General features: G+C 34.1%; 7 protein-coding genes across 7 annotated transcripts; 6 read left to right on the top strand and 1 right to left on the bottom strand.

Annotated features, from left to right (window-relative positions):
- Positions 1-606: 606 nt before the first annotated feature.
- Positions 607-2,373, top strand: FDP41_010361 (uncharacterized protein; the record flags this gene model as incomplete). Its single annotated transcript, XM_044700651.1, has 1 exon — positions 607-2,373. One exon carries the CDS (start codon positions 607-609, stop codon positions 2,371-2,373), a length of 1,767 nt encoding a protein of 588 aa, XP_044568009.1.
- A 1,717-nt stretch (positions 2,374-4,090) lies between these two features.
- Positions 4,091-4,558, top strand: FDP41_010360 (uncharacterized protein; the record flags this gene model as incomplete). The annotated part of the gene is made up of 1 exon (XM_044700650.1): positions 4,091-4,558. One exon carries the CDS (start codon positions 4,091-4,093, stop codon positions 4,556-4,558), a length of 468 nt encoding a protein of 155 aa, XP_044568008.1.
- Positions 4,559-5,541: 983 nt separating this feature from the next.
- FDP41_010359 (uncharacterized protein) lies at positions 5,542-9,093 on the top strand (the record flags this gene model as incomplete). The annotated part of the gene is made up of 4 exons (XM_044700648.1): positions 5,542-5,713; positions 5,916-6,344; positions 6,502-8,450; positions 8,734-9,093. The coding sequence occupies 4 exons, from the start codon at positions 5,542-5,544 to the stop codon at positions 9,091-9,093; spliced, it is 2,910 nt and encodes a 969-aa protein (XP_044568007.1).
- A 72-nt stretch (positions 9,094-9,165) lies between these two features.
- On the bottom strand, positions 9,166-12,582 carry FDP41_010358 (uncharacterized protein; the record flags this gene model as incomplete). The annotated part of the gene is made up of 1 exon (XM_044700647.1): positions 9,166-12,582. One exon carries the CDS (start codon positions 12,580-12,582, stop codon positions 9,166-9,168), a length of 3,417 nt encoding a protein of 1,138 aa, XP_044568006.1.
- A 580-nt stretch (positions 12,583-13,162) lies between these two features.
- FDP41_010357 (uncharacterized protein) lies at positions 13,163-16,594 on the top strand (the record flags this gene model as incomplete). The annotated part of the gene is made up of 1 exon (XM_044700646.1): positions 13,163-16,594. The coding sequence occupies one exon, from the start codon at positions 13,163-13,165 to the stop codon at positions 16,592-16,594; it is 3,432 nt and encodes a 1,143-aa protein (XP_044568005.1).
- Positions 16,595-16,711: 117 nt separating this feature from the next.
- FDP41_010356 (uncharacterized protein) lies at positions 16,712-17,457 on the top strand (the record flags this gene model as incomplete). Its single annotated transcript, XM_044700645.1, has 2 exons — positions 16,712-16,888; positions 17,035-17,457. The coding sequence occupies 2 exons, from the start codon at positions 16,712-16,714 to the stop codon at positions 17,455-17,457; spliced, it is 600 nt and encodes a 199-aa protein (XP_044568004.1).
- A 229-nt stretch (positions 17,458-17,686) lies between these two features.
- On the top strand, positions 17,687-20,866 carry FDP41_010355 (uncharacterized protein; the record flags this gene model as incomplete). The annotated part of the gene is made up of 1 exon (XM_044700644.1): positions 17,687-20,866. One exon carries the CDS (start codon positions 17,687-17,689, stop codon positions 20,864-20,866), a length of 3,180 nt encoding a protein of 1,059 aa, XP_044568003.1.

The following is a 20,866-nucleotide window of genomic DNA, read 5'->3' as shown; positions in this document are numbered from 1 at the left end:
AGATTCAAATTCCAAAAATAACTTCTCTTTTCGAAATCTTAAAAACACGCTCTCTTGACGAAATTGATTTGAAAAACAATTTGCTTTGAAACCTTTCTCTCGAGATTTCATAGCAATCCACCCAACACACCCACAACAACAATTCTCTCTAATACTTTCCATCCCATATTGGTCTCTTCTCTCATTCATTATCCCTCAACTCCTATTTTGATTGTCCAACAATCAGCCTCCGAATCTCACCATCAAACAGTGTCTCTTCTAACCTCTATTCAGAAGCTCCTGGCATTACAAGTGTGTGTGAGTTTCACGGACCGTAACGAACGTTCGAAAATTTTTACCACTGATTTTTTGTGTGCATTCACGCACCATTTTAACGCAAAAACAAAAGAGCTTTGGCAAAAACCACACGTCTGTGCACGTCTCGATATCGCAGCTTCATCCTTGCTTCAAGCCTTTGACGTTTGCAAAATATTTTAACGATTCATCATCATCATCATCATCAACATACTGATTAAAACGATACACTTCCGTCCGATTCCCACTTTTATACCACCTTACCAAACACTGACTCTATATCATCATCATTGAATTTTACGAACACACAAAATGAAACCAACCAGTTCCTCCTCCAACAACAACAACAATACCAACAATAACTCCTCCTCCAACAATGCTCCTATTTCATATCCTGAACTCTTGAATATTCTCAATGCTGAACATCAATCTTCCATGTTGCTCCATGAAAGCAGTAACAATAATGGCACCAATGATTCCCAATCAATCCTGTTGCCAAGTAGTTCCAATGCTGCAAATCACTTGTTCCATTCTCTTTTTGCTTCCCATCATCCAACCACCACACCTACCACCACCACCACCAACACTCCAACCACTCCTTCCCATCATTCTCATCATAGCCTTTCCACCACTCAACTCTTGTTGGATGAATTGACTCAACAACAACAACAAGTCTCACCTCTTTTTCATACTCTTCCAAGTGGAGCAGCTGCTGCCAGTGCTGCTCTAGTGGATCCCTATCTTTCTATTCGATTGTTTCAATTGGGACAACAACAACGAGTGGCTGCTGCCTTGATGAATTCATCTCCAACGACTAGTACTCCTACGACAGCTTCACTCTTTGATCCTACCACTGCAGCTGCTGCTGTGTTATTACAACAACAGCAACAACAACAACAACAAGCCTTGTTGAATAGTGTGGCTCTTGCTCAACAATTGACATCCTCTTTAATGATGAAGAGTGTTGCAACACATCGAGCAAACAATGAAAAGAAGCCATCTTTTGAAAGTGGTAGTAACATTCAAAAGAATGAACCCATGAATACTACTACTACTAGTCAAAGTAGTAGTAGTAGTAGTAGTAGTGGTGGTGGTGAAAAGAGAACAAACAATACTTTGAGTAGCAACAACATTTCAGAAATGAAGACAATTGATAAGATGAGTTCAATGGATACAAGTGTTGTGAATCCAACAATTGTTGGTAGTGGTGATCATGATCTTACCATGACTCCACTCCTGGACTCTTCATTGCCAACCACTACTAACACTCCTGCTAACATGAACAACCAAACTGAAGAAGACTCTCGTCATTGGAGTATTGCCTTTGTCAATTCTCAAATTCTTCTCAATTCTCAAGTGAACATTTATTTAGAAACAAGAGACTCTGGACCTCGATTGGAATCCATTGTAGACTCTGAATTGTATAGTTCAATCAAGTATGAAATGAGACATGAAATTAAGGAGTTGGTATTCAATAATGGTGAAGAATCTGATGATTTACAATTATTTTGTCGTATTCAAATCATACATCCTGACAATAAGACTGAAGTGTTAAAGAATGGTAAACCTATTTTGGGTGGAGTGATTGAATCCAATGTATCAAGACAATCAGATAATAGTAACATGACAAGTATGAAAATCAAATTTACGGATTGCAGTTATCATCATGGAAATTGTAAATTTGCATTCCGAGTTTCATATTTTATTGAAAGTGATTTGGATAATCCAATTCTCATTATGGAATCAGCACCATTTAAGGTATTGGCAAGAAAACCATCAAAGAATAAGAAACCTGCTCAAAAGAGAAAGAAGGAAGAAGAGGAAGAGAATATTGCTGTGACTGTTGCTGATTCTTGTCCTCAACCACCTCCTTCTCAAAAGATTAAGATTTCTAACTTTGAAGATTTTAAACAAGTCACTGCAAGTGTTTTTGATTATATTCAGAGTGCTAATGATGAACAAAAGAAGAGACAAATGATCAATCATGTGGTCACTAAATTGTATTCAGTAGATCCGAATATCATGTTTAGCTTGCCTTCAGATGATGGTGCAAATGATATTTTCAAAGGACTTTTGTAGAGAGGAATGTACACACGACCACTCCAAAAGTATCCGTTATGGTATGAATGTTTGATCAACAATGATTTGAGAGGAATTGAGAGAATGAGTATTATTATGAGATTGAGAATTTTAAAGAGAGAACAAAATTTTGTTGTTGCAAGTGATTTACGAGAGAGAATTATTTGCAAAAAGAAAATAAAATTAATTTGTTGAAAATCCTTCAATAACGAATCTTGAGCACGATTGACAGAGCTTGGCAGGAAATCAACGTGGATTGCTGTTTGCAGCAACTCAGTTAAGGCCATTCCACACTCATTTAAGGCTGTTCCAAAGTGGAACGACTTGATCTTCGTGCCTCTCAGAGAGTTCCAAACACAGTAAAAAAAACTTCTCATTAATGATGGATCGGTTGAAAATTTTAAAAATACTTCTGTTCCTTCCAAAAGAGAACTATCTTGTCATTTTTACTGAGGGAGTTGGCCGACACTCTTTGTAACATAATTTGGATGTTAATAGTGTTGAATAAGATCTTTGATTATTCTTTTCACAAGCTTTGTATCTTTTATGGAATCCTGAACAAACAAGAAAAAATGTCACAAGGTTCTTACTCTATTAATTAAAATAGATCGGTCTACTGTGCACAGAAATTTGCAAAAGGTGATTGATGTGTTTTTCACTCATTACAATCAAGAATTCTCATTCAAAATCTATCAACTTAGGGCCGAGCGTGGTGTAAAATATAATGGAAAATTAATTACTATTATTTTAGATGGAACAGAGCAACAAGTATTACACCAAGCAACAAGATAAAAGAGCAAAGTTTGTACTCAGGTAAAAAGTGTAAGCACACATTTAAATTGTTGATTGGTGTGTCTCACGATGACTATTTTGTATGTAAGCTTACAACATATCAAATAATGATTTAAATCTTTATTTCCAGAAAATCATATTTGGAAAGATATTAATACTGATGAATATTTAATGGCAAACAAGGGATTCAAAATTATACCTATTAGAAATCGCTAATAATTCATCGAATTTCTTTGTTATTGTTGTATTTTATGGTATGATAGATCTTGATGATTTCAGACCAAATCCTAACAAACAAAGACAATCATAATAAAATCCAAATCTTTAAGCATCTGAAATCTCAAAGCTTTAGAATTATATTACACAGACCCAAGTAAAATAAATGTTCTAACACTAATCATATAACAAGAATTCTTTGATAAACATATATAATAATAACACATATCCCAATATATGTATACTATAGAATAATTTGTCAAATCACAATACTATATAATTATAAATATTAACTACCGACGTTCACTTCCCTTTAAGACAGATACACGATGAACCAAATTATAGTAATATATAATAATTCTACCTTGATATATTAGTACTATATTTATAATACTTTCCATACCAAAGATATGGTTATGGAAAGTATTTAATTCGAAATATAAGTTTCAATTCAATTTATATAATATTATGTTGTTAATAAAATATATTAAGTTGTGTAGGTAATAATTAAAGGATGTTGATATGGAAGAAAAGTAACGCGAAAAATTTTCTCTTTATTGTTAGTGTTATGTAACTTCAAACAATAATAGAATATCACCAATGGGTTAGTTGCTGTCTCCTCTCCAGGAAGTGTCACTTCTTTGGAGATGGAGTGTCAACCAACAACCTTTATTGTTGTACAGTTGGGTCTTCTTCTTTGTCGACAACAATGGAGGATCTTCACCATTCATCGAATTCACAAATGCAATCGCTGAAATCCATACTCGCTCAGAACAAATTTAGACATCATCAAAATAATTATGAATGTGTGGATTCTGATGAGTCGCCAGTGACATCAGCTTCTACCGTGGAACCCTTGTCACCATTTCCAAGCAATAACCAACACAACGGCCAAAACATTCACAACAACCTTGGTTTTGATTCTCCTCCAAAATTAATCATCCCCAATGTAGCATCATCAACAAATGAGTCATGTGAATCTTATCAGAATCAACATTCTCAACTAAAACCTAAGAAGTTGGATTTTTCGATTGATTTATCTTCAGCATTGGATAATAGCTCTGGGACGAATATAGATCATATAAATAAATTTGTTAGAATTATTCAATCAAATCATAAACAAATTGTTAATTTTGAAACAAATCAAGAATATTCATGTCTACTTCACCGCAAGTGATCATAAAAAAAAAGGTTAGCTCAATAAAATTTTAAACAAGAAATTGATAGAGACCATGTTCCTTGAAAAACATCGCAATAAAGCGACGGAAACATCGTTGAGCGAATCAACGACGGATAAAATTTAAAAAAGATCGTGGGAGAACCCATCAATGATAAGGCCAAAGCCAATCGCAGACACAAAAGTGTCAAAGAAAATCACTGAGCAAATCAATGATAAATAAGGAAAAAGCCAGTTAATACAACACAAAGTGTTGTTGAATTCTAAACGTAATGGGAGGGAGGGGAGGGTGCTGTTGTGGTGCCAGACTGTTGGGAAGATGCAGTAGTGGTATTAGTTTGCTCTTTAGAGAGCTGTTTTGGTTGTGGATTTGTTGACATTTTTTAGCCATACTTTCAGTCAACCTTATTGTTTTCGTTACAAAACACTTCCGTTCTTTTCAGAACATTCAATAAAATCGGCATTAACAAATTATTCTCCGTAATCACAATATAGTAATGCTTAGAAAGCCTTGGCTTCAGAAGAACCTTCCAAATATATGGAATCGAAATTCGTTACCTATTTCCGACATGGTTGAACAAAGTGCAGATTTGTAAATTTTAACATTCCCCTAGAGACATGTTTATTGTGGTAACATGTAATTGCACATTGACTTGTTTTTCTACATTTGTTCCAGTAAATTTATCCTCTGGATACTTGATCACCATTCTCATTACATTCCACTAGGATGATTATAATCATTCGATACTTTGAAGAGAGGGTGGAACAAATCCAAACACAACACACAGCTAATATCCAGGATGGAGAAGATTTCTCGGATGGATAGCAATTACAGCAACTCCAGAAACAATAGCAGAAAGTTTGAACAAAAGTCTGCTCCGACAACTCTCTTCACCTCCTTTGAAAAACTTGTTATCAATAACAATGCAGGTGAACGTGATTGCAAAATCGAGTAAGTGTTGGATTTTTCAGATTCAAAAAAAATGTTGTCTGACAAACCCCAACCAGGAGACTATCAGGTGGAATATTCCAAGAGTAATCGATCCAAGTGCAAACTCACCGGAAACACCATTCCAAAAGATGCTCTTCGTATTGGAAAAATTGTTCAATCACAATCCTTTGATGGAACTTATCCAGTGTGGTATAACTTTGATGGTAAGTGGTAATAGTTTTGTTGTAATTGTTCTGAGAGTCGCAACGTGAACCTAAAATGGATGGTACAACAATTCTCTCACATCATCATCTCTTTTCTGATGATATCATGTCATCATTATTATTTCACAATTATTATTATTACTCTATTTCCTGTCTCACAATTATTATTATTACTGTAATTATTATTATCACTGTCGGATAGATTGGAAAGAGGATAAAAAACTTGTCAAGGAATTTCAAACCAAATGTAAAAAAGTTTGGGGTTTGAACAAGCTCCGTATGGAAGATCAAGAACGTGTTCAAAAATTAATGAATGTGAATGGTGGTTCAAGTGGTGGTAATATAGTCTCTCCAGAAGATCTTGCTGCATCCTCTTCTCCTGAACAAGTACAAAAAAGGAAAGAATTTGAAGAAGAAAATAAGAAGATTTGGCAAATCAAGGATGAATTAAAAAGATTGAAATTATCTTCTCTTCGTGAAATGCTTTCTGAAAATGGACAATCAGAAAAAGGTGGTGAAGATTTATTGATTGAAAGATGTGCATTGGGAATGATGTTTGGATGTTTACCAGAATGTCCAAATGAGAAATGTCAAGATGGATACATGACATTCTCTGGTGGTAAATTTAAATGTAAGTGTATCTAGAGAATGATGTTCTTATCATATTAACTTTGATACTACACTCATTGTAAAATCATTCCTCTTACCTATTGTAAAACCATATCCAATTGATAATTATATATTATCCAATGATACAAACATATATTGAATACATACCTCTCACTCAGGTCATGGTAAATTAGAATGGACAAAATGTGACTATTCTCTCACTGTCGATGAAGCCTTTGAAAAAGCAACGGATTGGATCATTCCAGAATCCTTGGAAGATATTGACTATTTTGCTAATTTCAAATTTGTCAAACACAAAAAGTGTGATTATGTATTGGAGAATGTCATGACAAATACTACAGCAACAACAACAACAACAGAAGGATCCTCTTCTTCTTCCTCTCAAACAGACAATGATGATGAAATTGATCCAGAAAAGGAAAAACTTCCATTAGGTAATTACAAAATTGCCTTATCTGGAAAATTGAGTATGAAACAAAATGAAATACAAGACATTATTGAAGAGAATGGTGGTATCTTTAAGAATGATGTAGTTCCAGGATGTACACATCTCGTATGTACCTCAAAAGAATATGAAAAAGACACCACCAAAGTGAAGAAGGCTAAAAAACTCAACATTCTCATTATGGATGAAGATTTCATTCATATGAGTGCTGAAAAGGAAAAGAAATTAGATGAATCTGAATATAAGGATTATATTCTCTACAATCCTGCGGATAAGAAGAGAAAGGCAAACAGTAACGGTGGTGATGAGGATGAAAATGAACAAGAATTACCTAAAAAGAAGAAATTGACCATTAAGGGAAGAGCAGCCGTCGATGAAGATTGTGATGATTCTGAACATCTTCATGTCTATGAAAATGGCAATGATGTCTATTCTGTTCATTTGAATTTGACTGATCTTCAAACTGGTATCAATTCCTATTACATTATTCAATTATTAGAACATGATCATTCCAAACAATATTATTGTTTTAGAAAATGGGGTCGATTGAATTCATCCATTGGTTCTCACAAGTTGAGTGAACATGGAACTTCCTTTTACAATGCTCTGAATGAATTCACTAATACGTATTATGATAAAACTGGTAATCATTGGGAAGAGAGACACTGTTTTGAAAAGAAACCAGGTCGATTCTTTCCAATTGATGTGGATTATGGTGATGATGATTCTCAAACAGATTTGGATGCACTTGAAAAGAAGATGGATCAAGAATATCATGGTTCATTACATCCTGAAGTAGCATCATTGGTCAAATTAATCTTTGATGTCAAGACAATGAAACAAACATTGAAAGAAATGGAAATTGATACAGACAAGATGCCACTTGGAAGATTGAAAAAGAGTCACATTTCAAAAGGATATCAAGTGTTGAATGAAATTCAAAATTTATTGAAACAAGTTCGTGAAAAGGAAGGTGTTGAGAAGGGTGGTGGTGGTGGTGGTGTGAATATGGACATGACAAGTGGTGATGGTGCTGCTGCTGCGAGTAGTAGTATGGATGCGATGGACACAACAACAAGTGGTGGTACAAGTGGTGCTGGTGGTGATACAACCATTCCAAAGAATTCCATTCATCATCAATGTGTTGATCAATTGAAACAACAATTTCTCACTCTTTCGAACAAATTCTATACCATCATTCCAACAAGTAATCCTGAAATTATTGATGATGAAAATTTATTGAAAGAGAAAATCAAAATGATTGAAGCATTACAAGAAATGGAAATTGCAACTTCTCTTCTTAAAAGTGATTCCAATGATCCTAACACAATAGATCCATTGGATGGTTATTATAAGAAATTAGCAACTCATCTCACACCTCTTAAAAAGGATTCTGATTTGTTTGCAATGGTGAATGAATATTTACAAAATACTCATGCATCGACTCATAGAGAATATTCATTGGAATTAATTGATGCATTTGAAGTGGAACGTATTGGTGAAAGTGAAAGATTTAAAGCTTTTGAGAATTTACATAATCGACAATTATTATGGCATGGATCGAGAGTGAGTAATTTTGGTGGTATTTTATCACAAGGATTAAGAATTGCACCACCAGAAGCACCTGCCACTGGATACATGTTTGGTAAGGGTATTTACTTTGTAAGTAATTGTTGATATACTTGAATTTTGATCACTTGAACTGTTGTTGTTCATACATATACTTGAATCTCACCTTTCACTTTGATCAATTGAACACTTTTCTCACTTGGCTTTCTCTTGAATTTTATCAAAAATGACTTGTGTGTGTCCGACACAATGAACACTTTTCTCACTTGGCTTTCTCTTGAATTTTGATCATTTTGATATCACATTTGACTTGAATTTTGAACTTGAACTTTGAACTTGAATTTAATCAAAAATGACTTGTGTTTGACACTTACAGGCTGACATGTCCTCCAAATCAGCCAATTATTGTCGAACAAGTCCTGATGCCAATGTTGGTATCTTGTTATTGTGTGATGTTGCACTTGGTGAAATGTATGAACGTTTACAAGCTGATTATATTGAGAAATTACCAAAAGGATATCATTCATGTTTTGGACATGGTAAAACTGAACCTAATGACTCGATGGCAAAATATATTTGTGATGGAAAAGTGAAAGTACCACTTGGAACACCAACTGCCTCCAAAGTACCACGTCATGCTGCTCTTTTGTACAATGAATATATTGTCTATGATATTGCTCAAGTGAATATCAAATACTTGTTGAAGGTGAAATTTAATTACAAGAGAGGATATTGAATTCTCATAATTCTTGTATGAGAACTGTGGATCTGTTTCTTGAATAAAATTGAATTGAAAGATGAACATAATTTATTCTTGTTTCATGTCATCACCATCAAATTGTGCCCCTTCAGAAGAGGTGTTGGTATCTGCATTGTTGTTGGTCTTTTTCTTTGGATGTCTTCTCTTCTTTTTTTCAGAAGTGGTTCTAGTTGCAACCTGAGTAAAATTATTATTCATCGATGATTCCTCTCGTTTGACTGCTTTTCTTTCTTGTTTGTTGGCACTACCACTATAGGAAAGTTGATTCAATTTTCGTTTCTTCTTATTGTCATCTTTTTGAGGTAATACCATTGTACCTGAAGGTTGAGATGAAACATTGTCACTTGTATCCATATTCACAGTAATGACTTCTGGCAATTGATCTGATTTTTGTAATAAGGCTTGAAGAATTCCACTTCTATTCACATCATTCTCTGTCACATGAACAGATTGACACAAAGATGTTGTTGAAATTGGTTTTTGTAATTTCTTTTTCTTTGGTGGTAATTGTTTCTTCTTAACAATCTTGACTTGTTTCGTTGTTGTTTTAGTAGATGGAATATCTGTCAATACAATTCGATCAAATTCTTCACCAAGAGTATGTTGATTGAGAGAATTTGCTCTTTGGTATTTAATCTTTTCAGCAAGTCTCAATCTTGAAGTGGTGTAAATTCCAGGTACGAATGGATATGGTACACATGCTTCATAGGGTCGAATGGTTTCTTCTAACACTTCAACAACAATGGCTGAATTCGAGTCATCCGTTGTAGTGTTGTTATTGTTGCTACTATTGTTGCTACTATTACTACTTGAAGCATGATTTGAAGCCTTTGAGCTCTTCGTTGTTGAGACATTCTTAGTACCTACAGCAGCAGAAGCACTACCACCACCACTACTACTAACATTACTACTACTACCACTACTACCACTACTACTACTACCACTACTACTACTACTACTAACATTACTACCACTCGTACTATTAATACTATTATTACTACGATGATTTTGACCATGGTATGAATATTTCAAAACTGCACCACCATTACTACCATTACTACCACTCGTACCATTACTGAGACATGTAAATTGTATCGTTCCAATATGTTTGTTATTAATATCCTCATCTGTAATGGTTGGATATCTCTCTTTCCATTCCATAATTCCTTTTCGAATCAAATCATAGGGTTCATTCGATGCAATCCAATGATTATCATTTCCACTCGATTCATAATTAAATTTAGAATCAATATGTAACAAATCACATAATTTAGGAGAGAAGGAAAATAATTCAATTAACTTGTCATGTGGAAGTGCATGTGAATTATGAGAAGTAATCATTGAAAAGAGGCCTTCAAGTGGTGTTAAATGATAGGTATCTACAAGTTCTTGAAAAGATATTGTAATCACGAGATTGGGATGATTGGAAGATTTCTTTTTGTTCTTCTTTGGAGTGGTATTGGTGGTGGTATTGGTGGTAATAGTCGTGGTGTTCAAATCATCCTTCATGAAGGTAGTAGTTTCAGGAGTGGTACCATTTTCAGTTGTAGCAGTTTCAGGAGTGGTACCATTTTCAGTAGTTTCAGTTGTAGCAGTTGTAATTTTTTCAATTAAGGCTAATAAATCAATCATTGATAATTTACGACTAAAATATTCCATAATTGGTAATTGTCCTTTAAATTGAAGTAAACATGCAGTTAATTGTTTAAAGAATTGAATGGCACGATCTGGATTAGCCTTATCCAATGTATTTCTCTTATCTCTTACATAACTACCAAATACAAATAGTAAATTATTTGTATTGATTGTTAAAATATATTCATTGGTCAATTCATTATGTTTCAATGTAAATATTGAATAATTTGTTTTTTCAGTTTGAATTAATTTAAAATATCTTCTCCATCGATGTTCCAATGTTTTTGCAAATGGATTGAAATAATCACATCCACCTGCAAGTAGAGAAATGCAAACAAAATCAATACATAATTGTTGAATAATTTCATTACTATTGGGAAGTGTGTGGTTGGATGGAGTTGTTGTTGATGAGTTGGTGCTTGTGGTTGATGATGAGTTATTCAATATTGAACTATGACTATCATTGGTTGAGTTATGACTTGTTGTTGTGGGAGATGTGAGGGTATCTGAGGGTGTAACACTACTATTGCTGCTATTACTTGTAGTATGAATGGTCGTAGTGGTATTTTGAGCAATGATACTTGAAGAATGGTTCATTTTAAATAAATGATATAATAATAATTTCAATCCAGTAATATCAATCATCGTTCCATAGGTACAACGAGTTCCATTTGGTACCAATACATAGAATGAACAATTCAATTCTGGATTAGATAATGGAATTAATACCATATCTGAATCATGTGAAATGATTAACACCGAAGATGCAAGTGGTAAAGATGTTCCTTCTCGACTTGTCTTCTTTCTTGTGTGACCACTCTTATTCTTTTTCATCATGTATGTTCTTAAATGTTCAATAATTTTAGTTTCTCCTTCTCCTGATCGAGAAGATGATGAAACATAAACTGTAACATTGTGAGTCTTTGAATAGTGATAAGATAAATTCAATACTCCTTGATAAATCTTTTTAGAGAGATTAGTACCAGGTGATATTTCAACAGAGAGAGATCTCTTTTTAGGAGTTTCAAAAATGGTATTGGAAAGAGAGTTCAAGTTAGTAGTGGAATTTGTAAAAGAATCTTCCAAAGCACTACTTGTGGTCACACTCATAGAATCATCATCGTCATCATCAATCATTTCTTCATCATCCATTATAGGATCGAGAGAAGAACCATCATCTTCACCTTGTGTATTGGAATTATCATTCATAGTCTCATTTGCATGACTTTTATCTCCACTCGTTTTTTTCTCTTCTCCATTTCTTTTTTTAGATTCCTTCGCTCGATGACTTCTTTGTTTAATTCTTTTTGATTTTGTTGCAACTCCATCAAAAGATATAAACCAATGACTATTAGCCTTAAAACTAGTCATGACCTCTTCAAGACTTTTAATCACACCTCTCACAATTTTATCATCCCATTGGGCGTTGGAGGACATGTCATTGGATTTCTTTTTTTTTGAATCTTTTTTTTTTGAATCTTGTGTTTGACTCTTTTCAGCAGTTGCATCGAGTGAATTTTGAACTCCTCTCACCACTCCATGAATGATTGGATTTATATCAATATAGATACAATCAAATACTTTTGAATGAATACGATTGCTAATGAATGGAGGTTGAAATTTACAACTTGAATTGTTTTGCTGAGAATTATTTGAAGTAGTATTAGTAGTGGTAGTAGTATTACTAGTATTCCTAGTAGTAGTATTCTTATTCTTTCTTTCATTCATCACATTTGAAATAATTTTTTGATATCGAAGACCAATGTGTTCTTGTTGATAGAGAGAATTAATAATGGAATTGAGTTGAGACATGAATGATGGAACACCCATTTTTATGAGCTGAATTCTAGAAGGAATTGAAAAGAGTAATAAGAGTAATAAGAAGGTTTGAGTCTAATATTGAAGAACAACTTGATGAAATGACCGTTCTCCGATTCGACCCAAAGAGAGAGCTGGCGATGATGGTATTAATTATTTTTTTTTTTGAAAGATTCCAGAGAGGATCATCATCCTCGTCATCATCATCACTCTTGTTGAAGTTGTTGTTGTTCGAAGATAGGGTCGATCGAATCATGGAAAAGGCAAAGTCAAGTCTTTTGATTCCTTTTTTGCAAAAGAATATTCAATTCTTGAATGGACTCTGTGTATATGATGGAAAAACATGAACATCATGCATCAGTTCGCTTTTCAACATGATTGACTCTTACTATTTTGATTCAATGAATTGAGTTGAAAGCGAGATGAAACATTGATGAAACAATCCCGATCTGATGGAATTAAACAACTGTGCTCCCCAAAGTTCAACTCGAACAAAAAAACGGTCAAGCATCGGTTACGATAAAACACACATTCTCTCTTGCTTTCCGTATCCTTTCATTCACACCCGTTTAAAAGACTTTAGTTTTTTCAAATGATTCATTTCTATCATCATTCTGCTCACAACAATAGTAACTTGTCGGATGATGAGGATTCTTCTCCCACACAAGTCAATCATGATCGAGAAGATGATGATGATGATGGGAGTAATGAGAATGATGATACAACTACAACAACACACTTCACCTCGAGAACATCTCCTCTGAATATCTTGGCATCTTCCTATGATGATTCCACTCTTCAACAACAATTCTACTCGAGTATGGTTGTCGAATGGCAATTGAAATATCTCGATTTTAAATTTCTAAATGATCGATTAAAGAACATTCAAGAGGAATTGAAACAACAATTAAAAAAGATGAAAAGTAGTTCTCATCATGATTCTCTCCCAATGGATCCTACTATTACCCACCATCTAGATGCAACAACGAGTCGTAACAACAATAACAACAACACACTAACCACTCGATGGACTCAACGTGGTGGAGGTTCGAGTGGTAGTAGTAGCAATTCTAATGTCAATCGACAACAACAAAATAGATCCTCTATTAGAGCTAGTTTGTATCGAGTGTTCACTGTAGGTCAGCAACAATCACCATCCAATAGGATCATTGATGAGTACTATTACTACTCTTCACCAATTCTTCAAGAATTAGTGAATGATTTCAAATATTTACTCTACAAGGAATTGAATAAGATTAATTCTTTTTATACTCAACAAGAAAACTCAATGAGTGTTGAACATGATCGTTTGTTAGAACAAATTGAAAGGATTAATGAAATGTATCATGATCGACAATATGCATCTTCATTACTATCATCATCTTCAATGAATCCTAACAAATTACAAATCTTAACATTTAATCAAAGACAAAAATTGAAAGAAGGTCTTGAAGAACATTATTATAATTTAAATTTATTATTGAATTATCGATTGGTGAATTTCAATGCATTGATCTACTTGTGTACCAAGTTAGAAGAAATTATTAAAAGAAGAGTGAAATGGAGTTTTAATGAAATGAATGAAGTGTTGAACATTGCACAACAACAACAAGATGCTACTACTAATACTAATAATGAACAAGATGCTACTACTAATACTAATAATGAACAAGATGCTACTACTAATACTAATCATAATACTAATAATCATAATACAAATGCTCATAGTACTATGACTACTACTACTACTCCTACTAATGTTAATATTATTACTACTTCGACTAACAATGATGACAACACTAACAACACTCATGTAATTCCTGATCAACAACATTCTGACTCTTTTAAACTCTCCAAATTTATCAAATCTCAATATTTTAAACATTCTAAAATTGTAGAACATCACATTCGTGATACAGTCGAATACTATGCTGAATATTTCTATGAAAAAGATACAAAGGCAGCCATTGAAGCATTAGGAAAGATGATGAGAGGTAATGGCATTCTAAGAGGAGCAAGTGGAGGAGGTGTTGGAGGTGGTGGTGGTGATGGTGGTTTCTTTTCAAACTCTTCCATGAAGGATGTCTTCTCAAGTGGTCTATTATTAGGTACTTTGATCATTCTCATTGGTGTGAATGTGTTCTATTATTTCCATACCTATGAATTTGCACCTAATTTAGCAGAAAGGATTGATTATAATGATCAATCCTTTTCACTCTATCGATTAATTCTATTTCCAGTCATGTTAGCATTTCTCATTGCTGTGAATATTAGAATATGGTCCAAACATTCAATTAATTATGTATTTATTTTAGGATTGAATCCATTAATGAGTTTACAAACATTTCGTTTTCTAAGTATTACTCTTTTAATGTTAAATATTATATTTCTATCTCAACTCTTGTACATGATGAATACTGTATCGTATTTGTATGGTATTATGGATATTGGAAAGTATGCTTATTGGCATCCTATTGTATTATGGATTCTATTATTCGTTTATTTATTCAATCCATTCAAAATATTGAACTTTGAATTTAGATATTGGTTTTTAAAATGTGTACTTCGAATGTTAGCTTCTCCTTTCACTGCTGTTCGATTCAGTGATTTCTTCATTGCAGATCAATTAACAAGTTTAGGAGATGTTTTATTTGAATTACAATTCATTGCATGTATTTATCCAGCCACAAGTCAATCAAAAGTAATGAAATTATTTTGTGATTCTACCAAGTCGATTGGAATTCCAATTCTCAATTACATTCCTTATCATTGTCGATTGATGCAATGTTTGAGAAAGTATTATGATACTCGTCAGAAAATGCATCTTTTGAATGCATTGAAATATGCATCAAGTTGTCTAGTGGTAGTGATTGCATTTATAGACAAGTTGGTCTTGATGATGATGAGTAGTCATAGTTCGGAAGGAGGAGGAGGAGGAGGAGAGGCTTCTTCTTCGCAAGCGTATTGGACAGCTCTGAGAATTTTGTGGCTCATTGTAAATATTTTTTCTACCTGTTTGAAGTTGTATTGGGATTTGAAAATTGATATGGGACTATTGGAGAGTTGTTTCAATAGTCCAATTGATATGAATGGTATTAGTATTTTTTTTAAAAGGATCACCTCATTATCCACCACCAACAACAACAACAGTACCACCACCAATCTGACCACCACACGCCGCACATCGACGACGAGATTGGCCACCCGTTCCTCCTCTTCTTCCTCTCTTCAACGTGATCAATCTCTACCACTTCTCCGTAGAAAATTAATCTTCTCACCCATCTATTACTACATGGCCATGATTGCAAATATTGTACTGAGATGGGTATGGTTACCATTTGTATTTGTTAAGGCATTTGTACCAGTGGAACAGAATACACTCGAATGGCTCTTGTATGCATTGATTGCTTTGGAATTATTGAGGAGATTCATTTGGAATATTTTTAGAGTGGAACATGAAAATTTAGCGAATATTGAAAATTATAGAGCCACCAAAGAGATTCCACTTCCATTCGATACAACCACATCAAGTTCTAGAATTGAACAAGTACAATCCAAGAAGAATTTCTACATGGATCTGAAAAGAGAGAATGAAGCATTTACTGCCTCTTCATGGCTTGGAAAGGTCATGGGAATGGCCAAATCCATGTTATTGTGTTTTGGTAAAAATGATGTCGATAATGAAGATATTTGGATTATTGATGAAGAAGAATTAGAGAGATTGAGAAGAGAAAATGCAAAGAGACCTAATTTGAAAATTCAATTAACCTTACCATTTGATTTGGAGACTTTACGAAGAGAATTTGGACAACAACAACAAACAACAGCAACCACCACTCTCAATGATAATGCTGACCACAACGATAATGATGGTGCTGACCACACTAGTAGTACGACTCCTCCAAGCAACAATAACAACTACACTGGTCATGCAACGACGATACAGCAACCAAGTGATCATCATGCCATCATTATGATGGAAGACGATAGTATCTATGATTTAGAGAATGACAAGTTATTGTAATTGTTTGTACCAATAGGAATAGTAAAGCCTTAACATGAGCTCAATGAAACACACGTGTTGTTGATATCTCTGGACTGTGATGAATTACAGCACAACAGTTTCGATTAATTTAAAAAAATGGCAAAACTTCTTTCTCTTGTGTGTTTGTTGGTGTTCTTTGCTGGTGTTGCTCTTGCTGGCTCTGCCGATGACGATTTGAAGCAAGTTACTGATAAAGTTTATTTTGATATGCAAATCGGTGATAAACCTGCAGGTCGGATTGTATTTGGATTGTTTGGAAAGACTGTTCCAAAGGTAAGTTTGAGAAGATGATGAAGCCTTGAACTGACTTACTTACCGTTGTAAATCGTTGAATGTTTTTGAAACAACCAAAATATTATTATTTAAATTGATAATGATGAACCTCGTTTGATTGATTTGTATCTTTGAATCATCATCAGACTGCTGAAAATTTCAAACAACTAGCAACTCACGCTAAAGGTTTTGGCTACAAGGGATCAGGTATTCATAGAATCATTTCTAACTTTGTGATTCAAGGAGGTGATTTCACTCATCATAATGGTATGGGTGGCAAGTCCATTTACGGAGATCGATTTGAAGATGAAAACTTTAAGATCAACCACTTTGTTGGATGTCTCTCAATGGCTAATGCTGGAAGGGATACCAATGGCTCTCAATTCTTCATTACTTTGGGTCCTACTCCATGGTTGGATGGTAGACATGTTGTGTTCGGAAAAGTTTTGGAAGGAATGGATGTTGTGAGAAAGATTGAAATGGTCAAGACACACGGTCATGACAAGCCTGTAACACCTGTTACGATTATTGATTGTGGATTGTGGACTGATGATATGGCCGATAATTAGAGAACAGTCAAATTGACACAATGTCAATATTAAAAAATGTATGCAGTATTTTCTCTCATGCAGGAATGCTGTTCGATTTGTTCAAGAAGGAGTCTTGTGGATGATAACAACTCTTCATCTCTTCGTGCCATTTTAGAGAGTCTGACAACCAAATTCGATCGTTCCTTTTTCGGACACTGCTGGACTCCCGCTTCACGACGTACTGAAAATAAAAAAAAAATCTCCAACCATGACATTCAAAGGCAAAATAAGATTGATGGTGAATTTGGAACGATTCATCAATGCGGGTATGCTGCATAAAGGATATTACTATATAAGAATTGAAGTAAACCCACGAGAGCAATGCTGCATTCAACGCGGTAATTTTTCGTCTACTTCCTCTTCATCAACACCAACCACCACCACATCAAGAAAAAAGTCTTCTTCAATCGGAAGTAAGGAAGAGTCAAAATTCCGGGACCAGTTTCAAATCAACTCTTTTGTCTTAAATTCTTCAACTGAAGGAAGACAAGGAAAATACGATGCCAATCATGTACATAATAACTCTGCATCGGATTTTTCAGTTCGATTTGTGGACTCTAACGCCATTTTGAACATGTCTCATCCCTCAACACCACATCAAAACAATACTAGAATTGATATGATGATGAATGAACAATTGAAGGAGGATTCTAGAAAAGTTTACAACAACTCGAAACAATCTCATGTATTTTATATTAGATATAGAGAGCAAGAAGTGATGCTCTATGAAATTATTATTTTTGATATCTCTGCTGATATGTCGACTCTATTGAAGTATAATTTAATTGACATTGATTTTCAATTGTTTCATTTACCAAAAGATAAGGAAGGGATACAAAAGGAAGAAAAGAAAAATGAAAGAATGAAACAATATGAATATCAGGTGAAACAATTTGATATCAATGATTTTGTTAAAGTAGCTGATCGATCCATTACCATTCGAAAAGCAATTAGAGGTTTTAATTTATACTATCCTGCTGTTTTTGAAAATTGGTATTACAGCATTTTAAAATCTTCCATTCATGTCGTGTTATTTGATGTGTCTTACAATTCTCTTCCACCACGAAGATTGAATCATGATCCAATGTTTTTGAAGAGTGGCAGTAATAACAACAGTGGTGGTGGTGGTGGTGGTGGCGGAGCAAGTTGTACCTCACACATACAGGATTCTACTCTTGATCAAGAAGGAAATGAAGAGATTCTATTAGATGAAACATGGTTCTCTTCAGTGTCATCTTTTGAGAAAAATCTCATTCTCTACCTCAAAGAATTGTATCCAAATGTTCTTGTTCGAAACAGATCATGGAATCGATCGAGTGTTATTTCTCATAGTATTGAGTTTGCAAGAGAGATTGCCACTTGTTTAATGGGTTCAAGAGAAGCACTTTCCTATCTTTTGAATGATATGAATTTTGAAAAAAAGAGATCAAAGACATCATTGCTTTCCTCTCTTCGAAGAAAATCCTTTTCGGATGTTTCAAAGAATGGATCAAGTGACAACAACCTCACACCCAAATTGCCTCATTCATCCAAACCATTTCTTTACAACTCATCAAGCTCTAAATTACTGCAATTGAAACCTGTTGAAACTCTACATGAAACTTGTTCCTCTCGATCCTTACATTCCAATCCTTATCCAATCAATGAAAAAAAACAAAATAGAGAAGTTGATTCCTTTGTAAGAACATTGAATCAAAAAATTGATAACACAATCACTGATTTTGATCTTATTCCAGATGTCATTAGTGGTGAATTTAAACCTTTATTAGAGACCATTGAAGATTTGTGGAAAACTCAACAAAAATTAATTGCTGATCAACCAAAAGTTGTTTTGGACAAGTTAGAAAAATTCATGTTAGAAAGAATGGGAAAAGCTTGGAGTGGAGAGAATTTGACCTCCTCATCAGAAACTATTAGTGAATGCAACGATGCAAGTCCAACACAAGATCAAGATCCAAAAACTCTAATCCACTCGATCAATAATCTCATAGATACTTCCATGTTCTTTTATCCAAGATTTTCACCATTTAGTTTAATTTCAGAAGTTTCAGAACCTTCTGATCATGAACTTTCTGTAGCTGACATTATGGGTGATGAACCATTAGAACCAATCTTGTTTCCACAGAAAGAGGTTGATCGTTCTCAAGACAGTACCGAGAATTTACCAAATAATGCTCTTCTTAGAAATGGAATTCAAGCACAACTTAGTAAGAACCATTTAATTGGTAAGTATTGGAATAATAGGGATGGATGGTTTTTAGTGTTCATTCTGATTGCACATTTAGTTTTCATTCCAGGATACAAATCAAGTCACTATGATTTTGTGACCTTCAAGACAATACTTTCAATGCATTTTCATGACGATAAGCATCAATTTTTCATTGTCAAATCTCTAGACAAATTACACTCCAAAGAGTTACATAATTATAATAATTCATCAATCAAAACAATGGCTAAACTTGTGACCGATGAAGTGAATACATTTATTAATGATAGTGAACTCTTTTTTCATAAGATTAGTTTTGTGTGTCACTCACTTGGTGGAATTATTCTAAGAACTGCGTTTTATCATTTTCGTTCAGAATGGAGAGCAGTCTTTCCATATCTTTATACATTCATGAGTCTATCTGTTCCTCATTTGGGTATTGGACCTATTAAAAAATTGAAGAGCAAAGAATCAGAATATTCGAATCGTTTGGTGAGGGCTGGAATATGGTTTTTAAAATCTCTAAAAGGAGAAAAGTGTCTTCAAGAATTGGCAATGGAAGATTATGATGAAAAAGCATGCACTGGAAATGCACACAAGTTAGAACAGTGTTTACTCTTTCAATTGTCCATGACCAATGATTTGGCATGGTTCAAACAGGTGATTCTCATTGGTTCTGAACAAGACACCTATGTTCCTGTTGAATCTGCATTGATCTATTATGAGTCTAGTGCCAAACCACTCATTCTGACCAAAAAGAAAACATCTAAAAGTATACTCTCAAGAATGATTTCGAATCTGTCAGACACTTTTGCAAATACCAAGTTGATTCGATGCAAATGTGATATGACCTATCTTTTTAAGAACTCGAGCTCTCCCGAGAAGAAGGAGTTTATTTCGACTGTGCAAGTGTTCAACAAAAAACAACAAACCAACACGAGTGCGATGGAAGAGATGTATGAAGATGTTTCCTCATTTGGGGCTGTATCTTTTAGGAGAAAAGAAAGTAGCGAAGATAGTAGTGAAGATGAGAAAGAGAGTGCTTTTGACGGTTCAAAGAAAAAGATACAACCTCAATCTTTTGTAGACCGAATGACCAAAAAGATGAATCACACAGCCTATTTGAATCATGTTGGATTGATTAATGGAATTTGTTGTGCATTTCGACAATATTTGGACTAA

The sequence above is a fragment of the Naegleria fowleri genome (assembly GCF_008403515.1).
Source record: "Naegleria fowleri strain ATCC 30894 chromosome Unknown tig6, whole genome shotgun sequence".
NCBI lineage: Eukaryota > Heterolobosea > Eutetramitea > Acrasida > Naegleriidae > Naegleria > Naegleria fowleri.
The sequence above is the reverse complement of the archived record's forward strand: the minus strand, read 5'-3'. Positions and strand labels throughout refer to the sequence as shown.